General features: G+C 34.7%; 1 protein-coding gene across 7 annotated transcripts in view; it reads left to right on the top strand.

Annotated features, from left to right (window-relative positions):
* The window catches only part of PTPRK (protein tyrosine phosphatase receptor type K), a 510,442-nt gene that overhangs the window by 103,475 nt on the left and 383,379 nt on the right, over window positions 1–23,588 (top strand). For all 7 annotated transcript variants that reach the window (XM_014564475.2, XM_006190871.3, XM_006190873.3 and 4 more), the window contains exon 2: window positions 14,180–14,302. In XM_014564475.2, the coding sequence (XP_014419961.1) occupies window positions 14,180–14,302 (123 nt within the window). The remainder of the gene's footprint in view (window positions 1–14,179; window positions 14,303–23,588) is intronic.

The following is a 23,588-nucleotide window of genomic DNA, read 5'->3' as shown; positions in this document are numbered from 1 at the left end:
TTTATTTCTCTTTCTTTATGGGATTGCTTTGAACTCTGTCAGGAGTCAGGTTAGAATGTCACTGCCTTGTTCTGCTTCAGTGGTATGTAGGCGGGCTTAAATACAGTCACCATCCTCAAATAGCTAGTTCTAGTAAATTAAATGCCCTCTACTACTGAGGAAATATATGGGTTGTAGATGCTGAAATAAACTGGCTTGAAAATATTTATTACACAAAAGAGATGGTAACGGAAGGAAGCACGTATCCTTGCTCTCCCAACAATTTCTCACTTGTAAATGACATCCCTGAAGGGATGTCCAGATTCCTGGTGCGGGCATGTAGAGTAGACAGCTGAGTCACAGCTGCTAAAATGAGACCGTGCCTCCTTCCCCTTTGCCAAGAGAAGAAATGAAGAAAGAGGTGAAAGAGAACTCTTGCCAATAGTTTACTTAAAGTTCACTGGCTTGAGAAGTCTGTGAGGGTCTTAGGCCAAGAGGAAGCCATTGCTTGACTACATGGGAGCGTTTGGAGCGTGAAATCTGCTTTACCTAAGGGAACTCTTATAATTGGTCATAGTTTGTGCAAAAATGTATCTTATTTCTCCAGAGATCTTTCCTGTGTTTGTAGGAATGCTTGTGGTATCTGGCATATGGGTTGCGGGCTGCTTGTTTAGTCTGCGTTTTGATTCAATAATACCTGGTTTGCTTGTTGGCTTTCTCCTCGAGTTGATGCTACGTTTCTTTTTGAAATACATCTTCTCATCCATTTAAAGAAAGTTCCAAAATGCCAACTTTGCTTGGATTTGGATCCTGGATTGATGTCTTAGTAGCAGGGACCTTTAAGAAGTCACTGAAGCTCAGGTAAATTAAGCTTACTGTGGCTTCTTCATCTATAAAATGGAAGTAATGATAGTACCCATCTTATTTGTGAGGATTAAGTAGATGACTTCCCATGAAGTGTTTGGAACAGTACTTCACCCATGTAGCCACTTGGCCATTGTTAGCTGATACCAGTACTCTTATTGCTGCAGTGTTCACCCTACTGTAGTGGTGTCTGTTTCTTTTACTACTTCTGACACATTTATACTTCTATTGCTACTCTTCCTTTGTGTCTAAAGAATGTTCCTTAGCGTTGGAAGTAGCGTTGGAGATAAATGGAGAAGGAGATGAATCCACCAAAAAAGTGAACACTCCAGCTAATAGAAGAGCACCAAGAAATTAACGTCTGTTCAATATCACCATTATAAATATTGTTTTAGAAATTCCTGTGGATTTAAACAATTATACACACACAAAGAAAAACAAACTTTGTGTTGTATAGACATTATGAATTTATACTTAGAAGTCCTGGTAGCATGAATTGTAACATTATTAGATTTAGGGCATTGGCTAAATGGCTGGGTACCGTAAATTTTAAAAAAAGTGTGGTGGCTTTCCTAAATTTTAGCAATAAGCAGTAAGAAAATATAATGTGGGAAACCCTAGAAAGAAATATGCAGTAAAATGTTTTTACTGATTATCTCTGATTGGTGGGAATATATGTCATTTATTTTTAATTAAAAAAACTCCTGTGATTTATTTAGTGCTTACTATGTGCTGTGAAGTGTGTTCAATGTATTTTGCATGTAGAAAGTAACTATTAGCTTTACACATTGTATTCTGACCAAATATTTTCATTAATCCCCTCTGAGATCCATAAAGCCTTTCTGAGTTTTGTTTGTGAATTCTACTGCATCTAAAGATTGTATATGCAAAACTGTATACCAAAACTTTCCTGTTACTCTTGTCTTCTTGAAGCTGTCAGTATGTGGAGAATAGTTTTGATCACAGGATTGAAATGAAGCTATTCTCAATTTAGGCGTGGGAACTTGAAAACTCTCATTTCTTGGTGTGAAAATACATGTTTATATGTTCTGATGTATAATGTATACAATCATGTTGACTGGTTTAAGTCTGACTTTTCTCCATGGTAACATTGAATTTTGGGGGGAAAGAAGATATGGCTGACATGCTGGGTCCTTAGAGAGATTTACTTGGTGTCTTAAATGTTTAAGAAGAGGAGTGTGTTCATTTGGTTTTCTTGGGAGGCTGTGGTTGTTATTGTGATTATAAATTTAAGTCTGGGAAGAAAGTTTTACCACTGAAGTCTCAGCCAAGTTACTGATTGGGCAGGAAGTCAACTCTACTGCCTTCAATTACTTACTCTGCAGTTCCCTTCCCCTGCGACTTCTACACCAGTGTTTTATAGTACTATAAAATTTTATTCCTTGACTTACACAATTCTCACTTCACCTTTGGAGGTGTAATTAATGCCATTGAGTCAGATTCAATAGTCTTTCACTCATTGAGCTTTTGTGGACTTTAAAGAAGTCACAGATAACCCAGTTTGAGATTGCATTTTGTAGACATTGCTGCAGCCTGGGGCAAGGCCAGATGACAAGTCACTAGCTTTTAATGACTTTTTACTATTTTGGTAGAAATAATTTTTCTTGAGAACACGATCATGTTATTGCCAATATCTCCACAGCAAAAATAAGTCTTTTGGTCTGTTTTACAAGATGCTTCAAATACATGAAACACAAATCCTAATATGAAACGTAGCCAATTCCTTTTTTGGTTTACTGAGGGAAGAAGTGGGAGTGGACTGCAGAATCCTATAAATGGATAATTCTCATCTTGTGGGGAGATATTTGCTTATAGACCTGATCATAGCAAGGGGAAGGTTTCCAACCTCACACATTTCCTTTTAGATTTGGCAGTCCATAATAGGTTGGAGGTTAAGACCTTGTTTAGCAAGAATCTGAATACCTCCTACTTATCTAACAACCTTCTGTGTATATACAGGCAGCTCTTAAAGAGATGCAACTTGATACAATTCATGGTATCATGAGTGGTTGGCCATTTATTAATTATGACTTTGCCACTTAGACTGAGTAGGACACAGACTCCACTAGCACATTCATCTAGGCCTCACCTCAGTGGTTTCTGCCCTCAACTATCCTTGGAACCATCAAGCCCTTAGTCTTTAGCAAGCTACCCCACTCTGACACCTCCCAAGTGTCTCCTGTTTCTTCCCCAAGAGATGCTTTCATTCCTATGAATCTCTGTCACCTACTTTCTGTAACCCAACAGCTCTTCTTTCTGTTATTACCCACTCTGTAGAGCATTTCCCGAAAGAATCTCAGTCAAATACAACTACTTGGAATATCAGCTGATTACTTACGCTAAACCATGGTTTTCCTGCCTTAGTTCCTGCAGCTCTGTTTCCTCCATGCGTCATCTGATCTAAGTAAAATCTATGTTGACATCCAACTTGTAGACTAAAATTAGACACAAAATGGAGAGATAAGAGGAGGTATTAAGAAGATACTTGAAGTTGAAAGGTATTTTCCTTTTGCCCCTAATAAGGTTAACATATGATTTCACTAGTTGAATTGTATTCCACTCACTGAAAATGTTGTTTCTGGGAATAGATTTTATTTTATTACTATGATATTATTAGAAAAAATTGGAGTTAAATAGTAAGTAATAGCCAGATAGTCATAATCATGGTTCAGACATTTTGTATGGAAATATGTCTATGAATGCATTCTCTGACAAAGTTATTAACCATTCCTTTGCAGGTGAGGTAGCATCAGAAATGCTTTTGACATGGTTAGCTCTCTGTTAGGGCTTATTCTATTTGTATTCTGGTTCTACCTTCACATGAAGCCTGAACTTACTGAAAGATAAGTGAAAAGGAACTAAGTAATGTTATTAGATGTCAGGAGAATACAAGGAAGTTATACTCAAAGCCATTCTTTTAGATAATTTTATTTTGGGCTGATTTACAATACTATGGCTGTAATCAGTCTTATCTTGAGTGGTTTATCATAAACTGCTATTTCCCTTAAGTAGTTTTTCTTTGTTTTCCTAATTTGGTTAAATAGCCTGTTGAAAGAACTGGTGGCTGGGGAGGGATGCTTCTCCCTCATTGATCTTCTATGACACTTCTTTTCTTTTGCGCACTCGTTTCAACAATTCTTTACCTCTATCTTTGGATCTTTTTATTGTCTCAACATTTGCCAAATAATTGCTAGATTCTATATTGCCTGTTAAAATATGCTTTGACTTTATCTTCACAAATTGATAATGTTGAACATTTATGTTTCTCGTGAATTATTACAGTACCTTACTAGTGTTCATTAGTCCAGACTTTGTGATTTTATATGTGAAAAATTTGCTGTAAGTGCCCTTCAAGATTGAAGGTAGTCCTTGTCTTTGGATGTTATTGAAAAGACCCATACAAAATTTATTTTAATTTTATTTTTTTGTCTTTTTGGAAGTTGGTTGCCCTACTTTGTGTCTGTAGGACTCAGGACTGCACATATGTGAACATTTGTGCTGGACAGATTTCTAGAAGTGTGGTTGCTAGATTAAAAGGCAAGTGATTAAAAAGTTTGATAAATAAAACCAGTTCCCCCAATCCCAAAATGTCATTTGCCCTCCTATTGTTACCCTCTTATTGTGACCATGTGTTGTCAACACTGTATATTATTAATGCTTTGCAGTTTTGCAAATGATATGGACAAAAAAATGCTCACTTTTGTTGGCATTTGCTTATACTTGAATAGTGAGGATGGCAAATTTTCTTAAATTTACTGAGACATTAATTAGGGGCAATTTGTTTTTACTAATTATTTGCCAAGATGGCCTTGTCAGCTTCTTGTTGTAACAATGTCTTTTATTTTGTCTATTTTTAGAGCTTTAACAATTTCAAAATATATACCATGGCTTGAGGTGAGAAGTGAAGCAGGAAAGCTGTCCTACTGCACAGCAAATACCAGACTTCAAATGCTATCTTCATACTGTTACTGCTTTTAATCTATTATTCAAATCTTATGTGCCAGCTTCTCACCCCCTCATATTTGAAAATAAAAACTTTCCAGGTTATGTTTCATCCTGAAGAAATGTGTTTGCCTTTCATCTGTAAACTGTACAGTTCAATAGATTTACAGTCAGTCATTATTTTTTAGAGCAAGAAGTGGAGGGAAAATTAAAGTATGTTAAATAAATGGGATATAATGCTTCAGCCAATCGTCTAAATTTGATGAGATGAGGATATTTCAAGTCTGTAGATATTTTTATACCTATTATTCTTTGGAACCACGAGCCCCTGATAATGCATGGAGTTTGCAACAGAAGAAAGTTAACTTTATTAAATTATTCTTCTAGGCCCAGACCCCTTTTCTGCACTGATGCATTTTTTTATATTTTTGAATTTCATATGAAATTCTAATATAGGCAGAATCAACATCTTTAAAATATTTTTATTATGTAAGAATGGTTAAATCGTGGCACTTTACATTTTAGGAATTCTACTAGGGAGTGGAGTCAGTGGTGGCATGAATTTCTGACATGTAACTGAATTTTTTATCATACAGCTGCTTTAACTTTTTTATAAAGGCCCAGGAATGATGGGATATTGTTGTAAGCTCATCTTCTCTTTTCTAATCCTTCAAATTTTGGTCATATTACTTTAAAAATTTCATGCAACTATTAAACAATAATAAGGATCTCACCTAGATGTTTTCCTAACTAAATTCCTAACTTAATGATGCCTTAAATGTGCATAGCATGTAGCTTTACTAGTTATAGGATATTGTGGACAGATTTTTAAAATTAATTGGAACAGCATTCCTATATAGTAGGTCGAAGTAGGATGGGAAAGTGAAGCCAAATTCTTTTTTTCTGTTGGTATAGAAATGAGAAAATGAGGATACAGGCAGTCCTGAATCTTGGTGAGGTCCTGTGTAAAACCCTATTCACCATTCTCCCAATTAAGACTCTCTCTCCATTAGGTTAGAGTGGCCTTACATATCACCTAAATGTCTAGGTAAAGCATAATTTTTACTGGTTGAGAGATCTTTATTTTACATGGTGATTCCACTGCCTGGTAACCACATGCATTCTCCTGAGAAAGGAAATTTGAGAAGAGAAAAGTTATTGTTAATACAGACTTCAACACTGACTTGGTCAGAGGTTGATGTCGTCAGAGGCTAGTAGCAGTCTCACCAAAACTTTGGTTAAAGCCCAGGCTACTTCCTTTATAAGAAAGGAGGCAGAGATCCCTGACAACATGGTCTCTAACATCACTCAATATTAGTGTAATGGTTTGCTTGTGTTTGGGTGAGTGGATTGTTTGCTATGGACCTCTGGTAAAAGGCCAAACTGGCTGTTTAAATGATGCTTAGAGTGAAAGAACTGGTTGATACATCTGAAATCAGTAGTTAATATAGTGATTGAAATGGTAATAACCTTTTTTTTTTTTTAATAAAGAGAATGGCAGAAAGAGCCCTAAGTCTTAACTCTTAAGAATATGTTTTAAGAACTCTGGAAAACCCAAACTTTGGCCTCTATACCTTCACATTACACGAAGTCTAGAAACATTTCAAAAGGAAAGGACCTTCATATTAATGAAAAAGATAGAAAGATAATTTTTCTTTTATTCTCAAGATGTATATTAATTATCTAAATTAGTTGATTATCATTTCCTTGAAGGGTATTTCAAAGTCTTACAAAACTAAATTGTTGACCTATTAAAATGTAGCTGATAATATTTAAGATTCCTTTGCCAATCTGATATAAAACTTTAAATTCAAAGCCTCAAGGCAGATCTTTGCCCTTCCTGTAGGAGGTTGGGTTATGGAATTCTGTTTTACATGGCTTCAGCAGTTTGCAGAACTCCCTTCATAAATGAAAAATGATCTATCACCCATCATGCTTGAGCTGAGTCGGGAGCAACTGCTGAAGTAAGCCAGAATGTGTCTGATATGGGTGAAGTGGAGCCCCCCAGGAATCCCTCCATGAGAAACAAAACAAAACAAAAGAAGTGTTTAAATGTAAGCTTGGGTGGTTTCCAATTTTACCGAGATGTAAATATGGCTTCAGTTGTGAATTTTATTTTTCAGTACATTTATTCCCTATTACTTTGTTCAGTGGGTTTCTCTGGATTGTGTATCTAACACTAAACCAAAAAAAAAAAAAAAGGTAAGATTTTACTGGAATAGATAAAAGGATAAAAAATAAGAAAAGAAACTTGAGTAAATACACTCATGATCTTTGCAAAAACACCTGGTTTCTTATCATAGAACTCATGTAAGAGTGATGGCAAAGATTGCCATAACAAAATTGTTTTTGATTTATGTTAGTATTTTTATTTTAATGTTTTTAAAGATAGAAAAGCCACTTGTTTATACATATTTTGGAGGAAGATGAGGTGAAAGTGAAGGTTGCCAAGCAAGAGCGATAGGACGGTGCTATGATCATACGCGTTCTGAGCCCTAAGTCACCCTATTCAAATAAAATTCTTTGCTGAAATTACTAGTTAATCATTCAGGCTTTTACAGTTCTGTCCAAAAAAGAACCTTTCCTTTGCTGGCCTGACGCCTAAGAGACTTTGACAATTGATGTGTTTCAAAGTTTACTAATGTTTTATCGACAAAGGATGCGACACCATCACACCATCACCTGAGTGGGATGGGTAATGCTGTCTTTGTTGAGTAATAGCTTGAGGTTATGCTGGTTGGAGGGAGCTGTCCCGGATGATTCTGAAAATGTCTAAACACACCTCATTTTGAGGAGCCATTTAGTGTTATGGTCAACAGTTAAAGAACCTCTAGTGCCTGGATTCAGATCCTGACTCTGATACTTTCTTGCTCTGTAACTCTGAGCCATTTTTATTTTTTCTACTGTGAAGTCCTTTCATTAATGTATCCCTTTTACATTTTAATAAAGCTTTCTTCATCTGTGAAATCATTTCTATGGCTGTTTGGCATGTAATCAACCATTAGCTCCAAAATGAGGGATGAAGTCACATATGTACTGTCAGGACTGCCTAGGTCTCAGAGGCTTATTTTTGGATTTCAACTTGTGCCTGAGACCTGAAAATTAGGTTTAGAGACTTGGGTTGCTCACGCCTGTCTTCTGGGTCCCCTCCCAAATGGATATGTGCTTGTGTGTATTTGAGGCAGTGGATTGCTGTCCTGTTTTCTTTTCTCATCTCTACTTCCCTCATTCACACAACTACTCTTAATTTTATTTTACTTATAGAAGGAGCACCCATAGTAGAAGATGATAAACAAACACCTAAGTGAATTAATGTATTTGTGTTCACATATACTATGTATATAAATAATTGCATGCATATATGCATGTATATTCTGGGTCACAATGTAAAATATATTTCCCTTTATGGTCCTAAAAACTTGAAGCCCAGACTAGAGGACCTTGAAAATGTCTTCAGTTTTCTCATATTCTCACTTCCTGATTTAGACCTCCGTCCAACCAATCTGATTTAGTTTGGGCATATTACTGTCATTCAGATCCCATTTTCAGTTACGTTTCCTGGCTCCAGCCTACTGCTACATGTCTTGATATATGGGAAAGAAAGTCAAGGCATATGGAGGTAATGGAGAAATCAAAGACTCTTGGTTGCAAGCTTTTAACCAGACTGTGTACTTCTTGTAATTCTCAAGAATACTTAAGATCAGAGTGATCTAATGGGTTGGTGAACCCACAGGCCAAATCCAGCCTGCCACCTGTTTTGGTAAATAAAAGTTTTGAGCACAGCCGCTGCCCATTTGTTAGATATTCTCTGTGGCTGCTTTTTTGCTACCATGACAACAGTTATGTAGTTGCAACAGAGATGGTAGGGCCTGCAAAACCTAAAGTATTTATTAGTTGGCTTTTTATAGGTTAAGTTTGCTGACCCCTGATCTAAAGGAAGGTATTTTCTTACTGAAAGCATAACTGATAAGTGTTAAAGGAAAACTGGTTATTGTAATGTGGTAATACTGTCTTTATGGGAACTCTCTCTAGTCTTTCTGGATAAACTATATGAAGACCATAAGTTTCTTTCTTAGACTTCTGCTGTTAAATATGTGCTTAGGTTTGCATCTATAGAGCATATATACAGAATACGCTGTTAAGACTGGAGCATGAAAAAATAAGGGTAGTGTTAAAAAAAAAAAAACCTGTGGAGTGTTAGAGGCTTTACATGCATTATCATTAATCCTCATACAAACTGTATTGTGGCTGTTATTATCTAGATTTTATTGGGAAGGAGATTGACTCACAAAGAAACAAAATAGTAAAGCTGTGTATGTACTTTGCCATCTCTCCATGCTTCATCTGGAAACGCTATCTCTTTCTTCCACCACTTAGGTGGCATTCTGGGCCAGTTCCTTAAAATTCCTTAAGGCTTATTAATTGAAGTTGAGGAGATTTTAATATTGCTTCTCTGCAAAGATGGAGGGGAGTGAATTTGGACTTATTTTTCCATTCTGGTTAATTTAGTCTTATTAAAGGAAGATTATTCAGTCAGTTGGAGTATAGCATTTGCTTCAAATCATAGACAATTTGAATAAAGGTCTTACTGGCTAAATAATCTTGGATTATATATATTAAACATATATTCTTGGCTAGAGATGGAACTCTAGGGATGAACAATTAGATAATTTATGGGTGTGTTTGAAATGAGCTCTTCTCTCATCATTAAGAGTCATTTATATCTATCAATAAATGATGGGTTTGGATTTCCATAAATATCTTTCGAGTTCCTTTTCCTTTATGAAGGAGCTAGGCTAAAATAATATTTTCTTCTACTAATTAACTACTAGCAGGGCAAAAAAATTTTTTTTTGCTGGATCTGAAGTTATCATCTTTTAAAGAACTCTTACTCATAAATTTTCTCATTTTCTTCAATAGATCTTCTTTGGTATAGAACCAGAGTGATACATTATGACCAGTGACTCATACTCTTGTCCTCAAAGGCATTTGTCCTTTGTGTCTACTTGGATTTTGTTTTTTTTTCCCTGTTTGAATTTCAGTACTTAAATTGAAAACAAGCATTGCTTATCCTTAGACTGGAGGTAAGCTATCTAAATGTGGATTATGATACATCAATTTTTATTTTGTATCTTCAATATTCCCAGTTGAAAGGAAAAAAAAAACTATTAAGATATCCCAGTAGATTTCAGAGGAAATATGAACTTTATTAAAAAGCATCAATTTTTACACTTTTTCCAATAATCTTTTTCTGGAAATAGACTATATTGATTCATTATAAATGGAATTACATTTAAGATATTCAGTAATAAGTTATTTTTCTCTTCTTTTGATTTTTTTTTTTTTTTTTGGGTGAAATGTGTTTATTGGCTTCTTTGCAATGAGTTTTGGGGCTTACACCAGTAAACTTATGTTATAGTTCTGATTAGCATAGATAAAGACGATCTATTCAAAGTTAGCTTAATTCAGTATTGCATGTGTCCTAATGTGATGTATATTAATCTTTCTTTGTGTTCTTAATGGAAGAAAGATAATTTCAAAGTTGATCACCTTTGTGAGCAAATTTGTGTGTCACAGTTTAATTCACAATTGGGAAAGATTAATTTATCCATTTTTGAGGGTCATAGGACAACAGTGTTAAGAATATTACATTTTTCAATACATTTTGCTTAGGAGTTTCCTCTTACTTTTCAAAAGGATGTATATTCCAATCAATTTAGAAAAATCAAGACGAAAATGGTCTGTATCTTTAGCTAAACAAAGCTTGCTCTTTACAATTTGTAAAGAACCTTAAAAGATATTTCTGTATGTTTCTTGCTATTTTACTCAGTCAGAGAATTAAGACTGCATAGGTGGGGAGAACGTGGAAGATCCTTGGATAGTATCTTTTCAAAGACTGTCCTCCATAAAATGTTCAGAGTTGTCCAGGGCTCTACTGACTTTTTTTTTCCTTCAGTTCAACTTTGTCCTAAATTAACCCAACCCTGGGTTTTATTGAAAAGTTTGACGTCAGAAAGGATTTAAGTTTAGTATTGATTCTTTTATGGTTCTACAGAAAGGATCTCTATTACCACGTTCTCGCATAGAGCTACCACCATCTGTTTTAAATAAACACTCAGGAATCTAACTGCTAGGTGTTTAGGCAATATGATTCTGGGGCTAGGAATACTTTTAGTTTTTGTACCTGATGTTTCTTAGTACCAGTCCTTTCAGTGAGCTGCTTAGAAATGGAAAGAAATTCAGGCAAGTCCGAGTTAGCTTGATTTTAATTTTCAGGTGAACAGCTTGCAGAGCCCTATAGATGGGTTGCGGCAGAGGAGGCAGACCTTTGCAGCGATAGATCTGTCCCTTAGCTGATTGATTGGCAGAGAGGAATTAGCGATTTGTGAAATGGCTCTTCAGAAGTAATTTTCCTCCAAGGGTCGAGGAACTTGCCGTCGCCATTTCCTCTGAAATGATTTTCCCGCTACTGCACGTAGTCTTATCACCAGTAGCAAATACAAAAACTGAAAATGTAAAGTGTTTCCTTGTTCATTTTTCATCCCCTCTGCCTAAGTAAATTTCTTGAACATCATTTCAGTATTGCCTCCTTTTGTCTAGCTCAGTGAAACTTTAAACTCACGAGTTATGTTTTTATTTATCAATTAGAACCTTGCTAAGATAATTTCTCTTTCAAATAGATTATAAAGATGTCTTGAACAGAGAAACATGTGTATAGAAGACTATGTATTAAAGAAGATATTGTTTTTAGGGCTTTCTAGTGAGCCTTAAGTGGTAAGCTGGAATTAGGTAAAATGGAATTAGCCCAAGTTGTATTACATGCTGTCTGTTGAACGGTTGAGCCAAATTGCTTACATTTTTCCCCATTCCTCTTTAAACTCTACATAGCTGCTAGAATTGTTATTTTTGTGTTTGCTTTTATTATTATTATTATTTTTTAATTATTTTTATTATTATTATTAATGTAGCTTAAATGGTGTCATACTCCTGTATAAAATCCTTTAATGGCTTCATACAATTTTAGAATAAAATCTAAATGTTACACGGTATCTAAAAATCTTTCAAACTTAGTTTTTTTTTTTGTTCTCTACATACTTTTAATGCTCATTACACAGAATTGTTTGAGATTATTTGAGATTCTCTAACATCTCATGTTTCTTTAGATCTGTATGCCCTTGCTTTTGCTTTTTCTCTGATTTCAATTCTATTTCCATTATAGCCTGCCATATCCTTGCTCGTCTTTACAGGCCTATCTCCATGAAGCTACCTAACCAACTCAGGTGTAGGTAGCGAATTCATTTGTCGTTTGTGTTCTTTGTGACTTTGGTCATACTGGTATTACCCCTTGTAACACACTGTATTATATACACTCCCTTACTCATGTCTGCTTATACCATCCATCAGGCCAGGAGTAAGTAGTACTTTTTGTATTTCTTACTCACTAATCCAACACTGTATTAGATCTTAACCTTGGAATACAAAATTCTTTACAAAAAGATTCATAAACACCTCTTACCAAAGATTTATTCATATGCTATATATGTGGTAGATAGATACATTGTACCTCTTAGATTAGAACTGATTGGTAATTATAAAATAAAAAAGTCATCTTTTACAGTTTTTCTTACCACTCAAGTCAGATGGACCAGGAACTTTTCCTAAGACCCCTGACTGATACGGCAATGATGTGCAACAAATAACAGGGGTTGACCCACTTATTTTGTAGAGCTCCACCTAGTTGTTATTGCTAATAAGAATCCTGGAGGCTAAAATTAACAATGGCTATGAGGACAGCTATTAAGGCCATTTGTCTTCCAAATGAGCCATTGTAGGTTCCACTGGTAGTTTAAATTTATATACGGAGGTCACTCACACTATTATGAAGGTCAGTAGAGGCCCTGAAGGTATGTGTTGCAGAGCATTAAGTCATTTTAGGGTTGTGATGGCAAATTACATTTTGAGAAAAATGTTCCCCTTGCTATGCAAAGACTTATTTCCTAGCAACCTCTTTTCATTGATTAATTTTAAATTAAAAAGCACATCATTTTTCATGAGAACATTTATATAAAAGCTATTTTAGACATATTTAAAAGGCAGTATTAAACTTTCAAGCTGATGAGGTTTGGTTATTTTAAAGAACTGATGTGGTCGTAGCGTGATTCAAGTTCACCCGTATACATATTCTGCTTTTGAAAAAGGTTGTTTGGACATTTTTGATACTGCCTTCCTCACCTCTGATACTGACTTGTCTCTGTCGTTGGTGAGGAATATAACTTTTATTCAAATTCAGATTGACAAACTTTTGATGAGGAAAATGAATTCTTTGTTTACAGAGAAGAATTTATAGGCCTGAAGTTTACCACCCCCTAGCCTGTTGTGTGGTCAAAGAATTCACTGAGTTTCTTCAAAAAGATCCCCATGGAAACTAAGCAAATAAGCTACTTGAAAGGAGAAAAGTTATTGGTTTTTCTCATTAAACCCACTGCTGGATTTTCATTAGTTCTAATCCATTTTCTTTCAAGATTACACATATAGGCCAGTTCTTATTTTCATGAATTGAATAAACTAAATACGTTGAGTTGTGTGTGCCTGGATAGGTAGGCTGAGAAGCAAAAGTAATTATTCTACTTCTGCCGTTAAAATTATCCCAGAAAATAAAGCCAGGAAAAATGACTGATGTAAAGGGAAAAGGTTACTGCATTTAAAAAAAAAAAAAGAGAGGTTATTAAATAAAGTGGAAGTGGTGAGAATGATTGTAGGCTAATCTGACTAGTTTTATGCTTCAGTTTTTTCCCCACTTTAAAGTCATAATTATGTATGAAAGTAATCTAAATAAAATATGGAAGTGTGTTTTACTGACCTCAAACACTTTAGGCCTAATGAAGCTTTAAGTATTTCATTTGCTGTTATGAATAGATTGCAAAGTGTTCTTCAAAAGCAAGGAATTTGGTAAAACTTAAATATTAACTTCACCTTTCTGAACTTGCATTATAAAGAAAGACAATTTTCACTCTTTTCCTTCCTCCCCTCTTCCCACTAAAGTTGTTAACAATCATTTAGATTCCAGGTGGTTTGTATATTTCTGGAAAGCCTCACTATTACGTATATCTTCTAATATTTTTCATATTTAGAAATATCTGCCTCAGCCTTACTTCTGAGGCTCAAACCAGTCTCTTATTCAAACAAGATACTGGTAGAAATTTCATTTTATGTGAACATTTAATAAAAATAGTGATAAATAGGAGTACCATTTATTATCAGATTATGAGTTCCACATTACATATTTCAATTTAATCCTTTCTTGTCCCGTGCATTCTTCATCTTTAGTAAATCCATTTAGAATATAACAGAGGTCCTTCCTTTCCCCTTTCAGGTGGCTGTACTTTTGATGATGGTCCAGGGGCCTGTGATTACCACCAGGATCTATATGATGACTTTGAATGGGTACATGTTAGTGCTCAAGAACCTCATTATCTGCCACCCGAGATGCCTCAAGGTAAGAATCATTCCATTTACCCAGTGTTGGAAAAATCCCTTTGGAATATGTAGCATTTTCTTATGTTAGGTATAATACCATAATTCAATTGTTATGGTAAACTAGTGTGGTCAAACTACTTGACCACATCACAGACTCTCAATATATTCTTTGTTTTTCCCTCAATAACTGTATATAATCCTGTGTTCCTCAAGGATGTTCACTATATCTTCATGATCTCTGACTTAGGATAAGTATATGTTAGTGTTTTTGCCCCCCCCCCCATTTAATAAAAAAGCAAAATGGAAATGAAACCAAGAAATAACAAAATAAAATGAAGAACGAGCAAAATACTTTCAAAACAGTCTAAAAACTAAGATCAGCTCACTTACTACCTATTCTATTAAATCATAGGATTTGATCTAATCAGACGGAAGGGAAACATTTTTATTTCATAGTAGGGAGAGAGCTTCTCTCATCCCACTGGTCATGAGCAATGCCAGTGGTTCTGACAAGAGGCAGCCTGGAGACCAAACCATCAAGTGGAAAAGGTCTTTTACGAGTGGACCAGGAAAATAAAGCTGAGACCTGCTTCTTCAGCTTGGCCTTGTTACACCCTTTGAATTTTGGTTTTGTGAAATAATACGTTTTTCTTACTGTTTAAGCCAGTTTGAATTGTGTTTTCTTTTAACTAGCATAGGATATTAATCCATATATACCATGTTATAGACACGTAGACTAATATTTGTGCCTTTGATTCTACATATTAATTTGGAATTAATTCTAAGCTCTATGCATATATGTTTAACTTACTAAATTTTAGAAGTTGGAATTGCAAAGAGAAATTTAAAAGTACTAAAGACAATGAATTATTTTTCTAATATTTAAAAATAAACAAATGTTACATAATTATATATAATCATATAATCCACAATATAACAATATACTGTATAATACTATAGGATAATACAGAATCATTTTCTTATAGTATATAATCATATGTAATTGATGGGCTGATTGCCTATTACTGGTAACTTAAGTTTTAAAATTTTAATTATTATTTTAAAATACTTCATAACTTAGTTTTCTGAATTTTCTAAATTCTTTGGGAAGTTTTTTGTTGGTCCACCCTGTGGTATGCTATTTGAGAGTAGGGAGAATTAAATTTGCCTTCTGTTCTAAATTGTCACTCTGTGGCTGAGTAGGCAAATGGATACTTCTGAAGCTGAATTGAGCCATAATTTGCTTGCCAGAGGAATGAATTGGTACTTGGTGGCTGATACCCTTAGATTCTTACGTTTGGCCCTTATGGTGCCAGCAGACTTATTTAGTTGTGTACATAGGTTTGTATTTTTCTTTTAAAAGTACAAAACCTTATTTTCCTGGTACATTTGAAGTAAGGAAACTCCTTTAATATTTCACCTGAGTTTTCTCTGTGGTATATTTAGACTGAATTTTTTAAATATAAAATTAAAAGATGTTGGCTGGGATGCACATATTTTGACTGCTTATCATCAGAGAATAATCAGAAAGGTGTTGATTTATGGAAATGTTACCATTGTTAATTACCATTGAAGCTGAGTAATGAATAGCTGAAGAGATACTGCTCAGATGACCTTGTTGGTTCACCTTTGATGAACAGCTTAATCGGTGGTTACAGTACAGGATGATGTGCACAGAAGATGAAAGTGTTTGAAATTCAGCCACATCTTCCAATTAATAGGACATTAAGTAATTAATCATGCAGAGGAGGGAAAAAGGTCATGGCCACTTTATTTTTGCCAAATGTCGGTTGTGTTTGGTTTTCAGAGAAGGTGAAAGAAAGCATTCATGTATATATTCTTCTTTCACTGTTCTTTTTTTTTTTTTTTTTTTTTACAATCTACACTATTTTTTCCCATTTTCCTTCTGATATTCCTTTAAAATGCTCACTGAACATTATCTGTTCATAAATTGGAAAAAAGGAGACATTTAGATACATCCTATTAAAATTTTATGAATGATTCATTTATTTTTAAATAAATGGTCAGGCATGCTTACCTTTTTCATATTTTAAAAAAAAAAAAAAAAGCTCAAACTTCTGGCAACCCTAAAGTAAAAAGGCTGGGTCTCTGATGCACACCTGTTATTCAGCTATTGAACTCTCTATATAGTACTTGGGACATTGTTAATTGGCTTCTGTGTATTGATCTTTTTGGAGGGATAAAGACAGTGAATAAATAAATGAGATTAAGAAAAGAATGAAGATGGGTAGAAAAGAAGGAAATTATCTCACCTCATTTTAAGACATAATGCTATCAATAATTGCTTAATGTTCTTCAGCAAAACTACCTTTGTCAGGTGACAGTGATGGTGACTGAAAGGCCTACTACATACATTTAAAATAGCATTCAAAAGAATGAGTGTATCCTAACAGCCAAACATCATTTGAAAATGTGAGCACCTGCTCAACTCAGTGATTAAGGGAATGCAAATTAAGACCATAATGAGACACTATTATACACTTAGCAGAAAGATGGAAATCAAAATTTCAAGTGTTGGTGAGAGGATGGAACAAGTGAAACTCTCGTATACTGTGCTATGATTGGGTATAAATCTGTACAGATGCTTTGTACAATGTAACTACTGAACAGATCTGGATTATACCCAGAAACAGAAGAACTGAGTACACATGTTCTCCAAATGACATGTACTGGAGTGTTTAAAGCATTAGTATCCATAAGAGTCCCAAACGGAAAATAGTCCAAATGTCTGCAATAGTGCAATGAGTTAAATAAGTGGTGATATATTCATATTGTGGAATATTACACTGCCATGTAAATGAATAAACTGTTGCTATATATGGTGTGGATGAATTTCACACATATAATCTTGAAGGAAAGAAATTAGACACAAAAGGGTATGTACTGTATTTCATTTATATAAACTTCAAAAACAGGCAAAACAAATTAATAATGTTATAAGTCAGGGTATTATTTCTCTGCAGGAGGGGATGGCAGGGGTGGGGGATGTTAGTGCTTGGAAGGTGGCATGAAGAGGACTTCTGGATACTGGTAATACAGTCTTTGTTGAGCTGGATGATGTTTTCACAGGTATATTTAAACTGAAAAGTCATTGAGCTGTACAGTGATGAGTTGTGTACTGTTTTCTGTGTACCTTATATGTTAATAGAAAATGGCAAAAAATAGAGTAAATAAAACCAGTGCTCACAAGGATGCTTTGGGGGAACTAAACTAAAAATTAAAGCATATTATAAATCAGAATGAAAGATACAACATAGGAGACCTCAGATGGGCTCAAACTCCTTTTTTTCTCACCAACCTGGACCCCTCTCCCACATTCAAAGACAATATGCTCTTTGACAACTCTGAGTCTTCCCTCTGTTTAGAAAATTTTCTGTTCACTTATCCACTCACCAAACTCCTACCCATTCTTACTATGTCTACTTAAGTTCCATCTGCTTTGGGAAGATTTTCCTGGCTGGCTTGAAACTTTTATATAATACTTCTATCTTCACATTCAAACGCTCCCCACTGTACTTAGTATGTATTTCAATTGCAGGCTATTATAGTGCTTTTTAAAATATATTCTTCTCTCCACTAAACTATAATGTCCTTGTGAATATAAATCGTATTTTTCGTCTTTGATTTCCCAAGACACAATTTCATTTTACTTAGGGAAAATGTCAATTTAAATAATGTGGTTTAAAATATTTTGGTCAAGGGTTTAACAAAAAAGGTCTTTCTTTCTCTTACTAAAAGATTAATTGAATTAAAAAAACCCATTTCCCAAGCATTATATTCAGTTCAGATTTTAATATAATTAGAAGACCTTCGTGTACTTACTAATATTTAGCTTTTGCCTTTATAAATGATTTCACCTATTTCTTTTGGATATAATTTTAAATGTTATTAATACAACCAAGAAGAAACTCCCTTTTAAGATCTTTCTCTGTCTCTCTTTTGTCTTTTGCTTATCAAATTAATCCCAGTCTTCTACTTCTGAAAAGTCTGGTCTATAAAAATCAAATCTAGAGAGAATGGGACATGTTACAGCGAACTAGAAATTGTTCTTGGATCTCAGATACGTCTGTGTCCATGAGCTTGTTTGTCAGATATTCCTTTATACTTATAACATCATGAAACAAATTCGCTGGACTGTTTTACCACGTGTTCTGACCTAGCTCTGAGCATAGGGATCACGGCTGACATCTCAGTACATTTATCTTCAACTGTAATTATAACTGCTTTTTCTTTTTAACAGGTTTTTATAAAATGACTAATTGAATTTTAATTTAGAGTCTCTAGAGTACTCATTTGACAGTTTAAAATTACACTACATTGTATCCCACTTTCAATCTGGTACTTTTCACTGACAATACTGTAAATCACTATACAGAGTTCCTTCTGTACAATGCACTCTTTCTTTCTTTCTTTCTTTCCTTCTTTCCTTCTTTCTCTCTCTTTCTTTCTTTCTTTCTTTCTTTCTTTCTTTCTTTCTTTCTTTCTTTCTTTCTTTCTTTCTTTCTTTCTTTCTCTCTCTCTCTCTCTCTTCTTCCTTTCTTCCTTTCTTTCCTTTCTTTCTTTCTATCTTAAAAATAAAAGCCCTCTGTCATTAAATTGATCTTAAGACTGAAGTAAGAGGCCACTCATCCTCTGTTGTAAAACTTAGGTGTGATTCACTAGTTTAAGGTACTACTAGATCTCAATTCTGCCCCCTTGTCAAATCCTCAAACTAAAATTTAGAGAGCAAATGACATTACACAGAGAAGAATGAGGAATGAACAATGTTGGTAAGAATGGTGTCTTTATAAAGGGGGCAGAATTTTTTCTTCTTCTTCTTTTTTAATCTCAGAGTTTTAAACATGAATTATTAGCCAGTTTGTTAAAATAAGGTTTGCCTTCCTCACATATTTATTTGGAATGACTAAATGTTTTTTGTATTCAAAAGTGAACATGCGTGAGTCACATGATTGTGTGCTTGGCTTTCTTCTGATAGTGAGATACAGTGAAAATCAAATAAAATATTTGATTTATATGATGACATTTAATAGTGTTAATATGTAACACAATGTCAGCTAAGTTTTCTATGTAATGATAATGGTCTCTTAGTTTCTAAGAGAAGATTTAGTAATGATTTACTAAATAATACTAGTAGGCAATGTATCACATTTTAATATATCTGAGGAGAAATTTCAAGGGAGTTTTTGTGTTATCTTACCATTTCTAACCTATAGTCTATCTCTCTGGGAACCTTAATCACTCATTAAAATGAGCAGGTCATTCTCTTATAGACAGTTGATAATAAGACATATATTTCTATAAGATCATAATTGCTAAATTCTCATACATCTGAATTAACAGAATTATTTGACAGCAAATCTACCAGAGTCAAAATATGGCAGAAAGTGGTGCATATAGTGTTGGTTGAGAGAGAGTTGTAATGTTATGGCTAATTTTGTCATGTTAGAGGATTGAACACATCAGGCCAAAATGTTGGTTTATTTTCTTTTCGTCATCTAATTCTTATGGTCTGTTAATACTAACAAAGATAGTGGTGTGTCAACCTGTGTGGTTGTCCTGGGGAGAACGGAGAGATGGGTGGTCATGGGGAAAAGAAGGGAAGACAGAAGGAAACAGAGGAGAAGAAGAGAGTATAGCTTAACATCAGTTCATTAACACAGGTGGGAAAACCTGTAAGTATTGGATACAGGCATTAGATTCTAAGAAGGTGACAGATCCTGAAAACCTCAGAAGTTTAAATCTGGAAGGTTATGCATCATTCAATGATTTTCAGGGTTTTTTTTAATAGTAGAATTCTTTTTTTGAAAGCAGGAGTTCTCAGCACTCAGATGTGTAAAATTGATAACAAAGAGCCACTGGTCCCAGAACTTGCTTACTTTCTACTCCCGCCATCCCACTTCCCACCCCTTTCCTCCCTACCTCCCAGCTCCAGCAAGATGGCTTCTCTGAAAAAACACGTAGAGAAGTAAGTGCTCTCCAAGCTCCAAAGGACGGCTTGAAAACAGTGGTTAGATGCACATTCAGCACTTTCAGATAAACAGCTCTGAAATGAAGGTACCTGCTACCATTAGCTATGACTGATGGTAGTTTACCAGCTTTTACTCTACCAGGGGCATGATCTATATTTTTAATCCTCACATGAACCCTACAAAATTAGTGACATTCTAAAGATAAATAGAGTGCATAACTTTCTTAAAGCTACCTAGGGATGGAATTTCAACTTAGGTTCATTTGTCTAATATAAAAGTTACTCTCGCCATAGTACCATCCTGCTTCATAATTGTAGTGTAGCTGATGAATTTCCTTGACTTGGTCTTGGATCTTTAAATCCGCTATAAAATGAGCTATATATTAGATTTAATCCATAGTGATTAAATCCGTACTACTTCATGTAAAATACTATTTCTTTCCAAAATTTGAAAGCTTTAACTGATTGTCTCTTAGTCTTCACATGAAATGGAATCTGAGACTCACTGTTTAGAATTGCTGCCAAGCTTTGGGATCTCCTCCGTGAAATTCTCACCTGCTACGGAAATGCTTTGTCCTCTCTTTGATTTACCTGTATGTTATTTTTAGTTATTTGATGAAAAGTTGCTGCATGGCTATCTAAGCAAACCCTTAGAAACACATCTATTATCTGTTGTCTCATTAGAGCATGTATAGTAGAAGAAAAATTTGGGGGCTAAAGAACTCAGACTAAAGATTAGGGTTTGAAAATAATTTTAAGACTTTGTTTGCAATGGGGTATTTTAGGACTAGAATTATGGGCTTATTTCAATGTGCTCTTCCAAACCATATTATCATGTGTCTGTTGGTGCTTTTGCCCTCGGCACAGAGAAGATAGTTTACCACTTTTGAGTTGCTTATTAAAAACAGTGGGAGTTGGAGGCAGTGCAGGGTCACAGAGTGAAAGGCTGTAATGGACGGCGTGAAGGGTGAGCCACTTCATAAGGGCTGGTTTTTAATGTGAGTACTATTACCCTTGTGGACATAAATGCACCATGAAGAATGTCTAAATTACAGCGGACAGAAATGGCATGCTGAGACAGGAATATTTTTCTGTTATTTCAGGTACATAATATATCTAAGTTAGATATGTCCCAATATATCTCAAGGGGAGAAAACAGCCCTGTGTTAAAAAAAAAAAGAAAAAAATTAATATTGGTGTCAGTGCTAGAGAACTTCCAACCTCCTAAATGAATTAGGGGTAAGAATACAGAGTAATTTCAAACACTATACAGTCACCTTTACCATGTGCCTTAAAATCAATACATAGTCCAAGGAAACAAAATTACTTTTCCTTGAGGGGAGTGTGACTGAAAGTACAGTTATGACCTTATACTTTGCTCTCCAAAAATAAGCTTGCCTCATGATGGCTAAAGAACAGTCTCAGACACTCAGTTTAAAGCTTTGTCTTTCAAGCACAAGAAGACTGTCAGAGGAGAAATTATACAGAAAAGCAATGGAAGCTAAGTGATTAAATTAGAGAGTCTTTAAAAATAGGTTATGTTAATTTTCTCATAAGTTAATATTGCGAAAAATATAGAACTATGTGTATATATTTATCATTGCATAAAAAGATGCTTTGAAAATATTGGAAGACTGTCAGTTTTCCAACCTTATTTCTGTTGAGAGTACAATGCTATGTTGTACAGACCTCTTCCTCCTCTCTCAGAGAGGAAATTATTGATTGAGAAATATTTCTCAATGAAGTGAAATTTTTGTATATTAGAGCACATGACAACTTACAAATGCCAGCTACATCATGAAGTCTTCACCTAAGGACATAGATTAAAATGATATGCTGACTTGCTTCTTATAGTTTATAAGAATAAATGAAATAGGACAATTCCACAAATTTCATCAAGTCAATTATATATTTCTGTACCTTGCCTCCTCCCCTCAGTTCTGATGTAGTTGATGAATTAGATAGAAAAGTGGAATGGTAAATCTGGGACTATTTAAAAATTGTATTTTGAGTGTATGACTTTTATCCAAGCCAGGTTAGACTTCGTGGGTCATTTTAAGAAATGCTTTTCTATCTATTCCTAGGCCTTTTTAAAATATGTCATTTTGCTTAATTCTCATACAAGCCCTCTCAGGTACATATTAACTCATGCTATAGATGAGGGAACTGAGTGGTTAAGTAAATTCTAGAAGTTTCATGTCTTTGGACAGTCAAGATTGAGAATCCAAGTATGTAGAGCTATAGGAGAAAGATCTCACTTTGGGATTCTATATAAGCAAATTTCAGTTGAGTTCCTTCTTTAGAGACTACAGAAAAACAAAAACAAAAACAAAACAAAACAGTCTTCATGGCTGAGTTGGAAGTTTGGCAAAAGTTATCTCTCTCATGATTTTTCCAGTTCCAAATAATGGAAAGCACAACTCAAAATGTCTTTAAACCATAGTTGTGGAAAGCTGCTTTCACATAACAAGAGGTCCTGGATTGGTTACTTAAACGATTTAGTGATGTCCTCAGGTTCTGGGTTCATTTGTCTCTCTGCTCCTTCACTTTTGGAGGTCATCTTTTAACCTCAGGCTAGCTCTCCTCATGGGTATAAGATCTGCAGCTATTCTAGGTATTAATTTCAGATATGAAGATAAAGAGGTTGTCTCTTCATTATGCCTGTTTTTATTTTTTAAAAATAAACATAAAAAACCTTTCTGAGCTGCCCATCAACAGATTGGTCTTCTTGTCCAATTGGCCAAAATTAAGTCCCATATCTATGCCTAAACCAATCAGCAGTTAGCAGAATAAGACATGGTTGGCTTATGCCTTCCTCCCCTAGCTGGAGCTGAAGCTGAAGCTAGCGCCAGCTTCCCCTGATGCACATGGCTAGCCAGATTGGAATGGAATAAGGATGAGGAGGATATTGATTAGGTAAACAACAGTGCCTATTACAGAACTATTTTGTATAGATATGGTAGGATGGATATATAGGTAGTAGAATTCAGAAGCTTTGGGATTTGGAAGAGTTAGACAAATAAAGCAATTATTAAAGTAGCATGAGAGTCTCTTAATGCATTGTCAGCCTAGTATCAATTTTTTCGTGAATTCAAAGTATTTACTGTATCTGTAACTTGACAAGTGGGAAACCTTCATGCCCTTAATAAATTTATTTTAGTTTTCTGACCTGCAGATGTACCCAGAGTTTTTGTAATCTTGTTTTCCTCCTGAGTTTTATGACATAGAAGAAATAAGGTAACATACTTTATATAAACTCAAAATCTAAAAATGAGTCAACTGTTATGTAATGTAGATGACCACATGTTAAAGATAT

The sequence above is a fragment of the Camelus ferus genome, chromosome 8 (assembly GCF_009834535.1).
Source record: "Camelus ferus isolate YT-003-E chromosome 8, BCGSAC_Cfer_1.0, whole genome shotgun sequence".
Classification (NCBI taxonomy): Eukaryota; Metazoa; Chordata; class Mammalia; order Artiodactyla; family Camelidae; genus Camelus; species Camelus ferus.
The sequence above is the reverse complement of the archived record's forward strand: the minus strand, read 5'-3'. Positions and strand labels throughout refer to the sequence as shown.